This window comes from Aplysia californica, unplaced genomic scaffold (genome assembly GCF_000002075.1).
Source record: "Aplysia californica isolate F4 #8 unplaced genomic scaffold, AplCal3.0 scaffold01064, whole genome shotgun sequence".
Lineage (NCBI taxonomy): Eukaryota > Metazoa > Mollusca > Gastropoda > Aplysiida > Aplysiidae > Aplysia > Aplysia californica.
The window spans coordinates 1-1,333 of record NW_004798334.1 but is presented as its reverse complement, the minus strand read 5'-3'; the positions used below and the strand labels follow the sequence as shown (position 1 = coordinate 1,333).

The window sequence follows — 1,333 nt, the reverse complement described above, 5'->3', positions numbered from 1 at the left end:
TTATTATTATTACGATTATTATGAATATCATTATTAATATTATTGTTGTTGAAGTTGTTGTTGAACAGCTGTGGAGACTGACTCATCGATATTGGGGTTTTGTTCTCCGCAGAGCTCGGGATTAACTTTGATCACATTGTCCAGAAGGTAGGACTGTTTCATTTCATTTTGTCTGTCTCCTTGTTGACTATGTCTTGTCTTTTTCTACGACTTTCTCTTGTGTTGTCATTAGGAACAGGTAAACTTTTGTTTCTTAGTCTCTATTTTCAATCAAACATACTTGTTGTGATGGTGAATGTTTGTGTGTAGTTTTTTTTTGGTTTGTCCATTTGTTCTCTTACAATTGCTAATTTCTGACCCCACCTTCTTGCCCGACCGATTTTATGAGTTAAACAGTGCTGTTTTGCCCAGTCACTATCATTTATTCGAAAACTAAATTGATTTAGTATCAGCCTCTCTTTTACTACTTTTAGGGATCATACAGTACTTGCTTGATGTTGTGTTTGTAATGCAACAAGTATTGATTAAGCTTCTATGTGGGAACATTTCCCCTCCCAACACAATCTTTTTGTCTTCCTCCTGAAGTTGTGCATGTAATTATTCATTTCTCTATACTCTCCCAACAAAGGTACATTTTCTAGTCCCTCTTTCGTTCTCACCCTACCTCAGTCTCTTCTGTTTTAGTTTTTCTCTCCTCTCTTTAAATGCTTCGTACATCATTTTTCTCTCAGGTAATGAAAGCAACGTTTTTAATGTCTAACAGTTTTGGGTTACATTTAACTCTTTCCATAAACTTCTTTAAAAAATTTTCCAAAATCTTCTATCATGTCATAAATGTAAGGTAAGTGCCACTCAATCCGTTCCTTTCTTTCTCTATTTCGTATTATAGAATCTACATTTCCTTATTTTGTTACCTTTCACAAGTAATTAATTGATGCCTATGATTTCTGCTAACAAATTGACTGCTCTCAACAATTCAATGTGAAATATGTTATGTTATGATTCCCCGTGATTTCAGGGTTTCACAATAACTAATACTTTTATACGGAGAGTAGTCACACTCTTAACCGTTATTATGCCCTATTTTTAATTATTTTTTTACCGTCGTGACAACACTCAGTGTCAAGGTAAAATCCTCGTTTGGAAACCTTCTTTTTGACAGCCAAGGGAGGTAGCCTTCTGCTCTTGCGTTTATTACAATTTCTGCGAGTTGTTTCCCTTGGCAGACTGGAAGTCGTCCGTGTTCCTTCAATTGTGATCACGAAAAACTGAGAACACAAGTATTTTGCTTGTGGCTACGGTTTCTTTAGCACTGAGTATGTTTTGTTTGTTT

The 1,333-nt window shown here is 35.3% G+C and overlaps 1 protein-coding gene across 2 annotated transcripts in view; it reads left to right on the top strand.

The window, feature by feature from the left end:
- The window catches only part of LOC101864269 (protein YIPF5), a gene marked incomplete at its 3' end in the record, with an annotated part of 7,660 nt that extends 7,513 nt beyond the window's left edge, over positions 1 to 147 (top strand). For both annotated transcript variants that reach the window (XM_005111474.3, XM_035973222.1), the window contains 1 exon segment: positions 113 to 147. In XM_005111474.3, coding sequence (XP_005111531.2) covers positions 113 to 147 — 35 coding nt within the window.
- Positions 148 to 1,333: the final 1,186 nt, after the last annotated feature.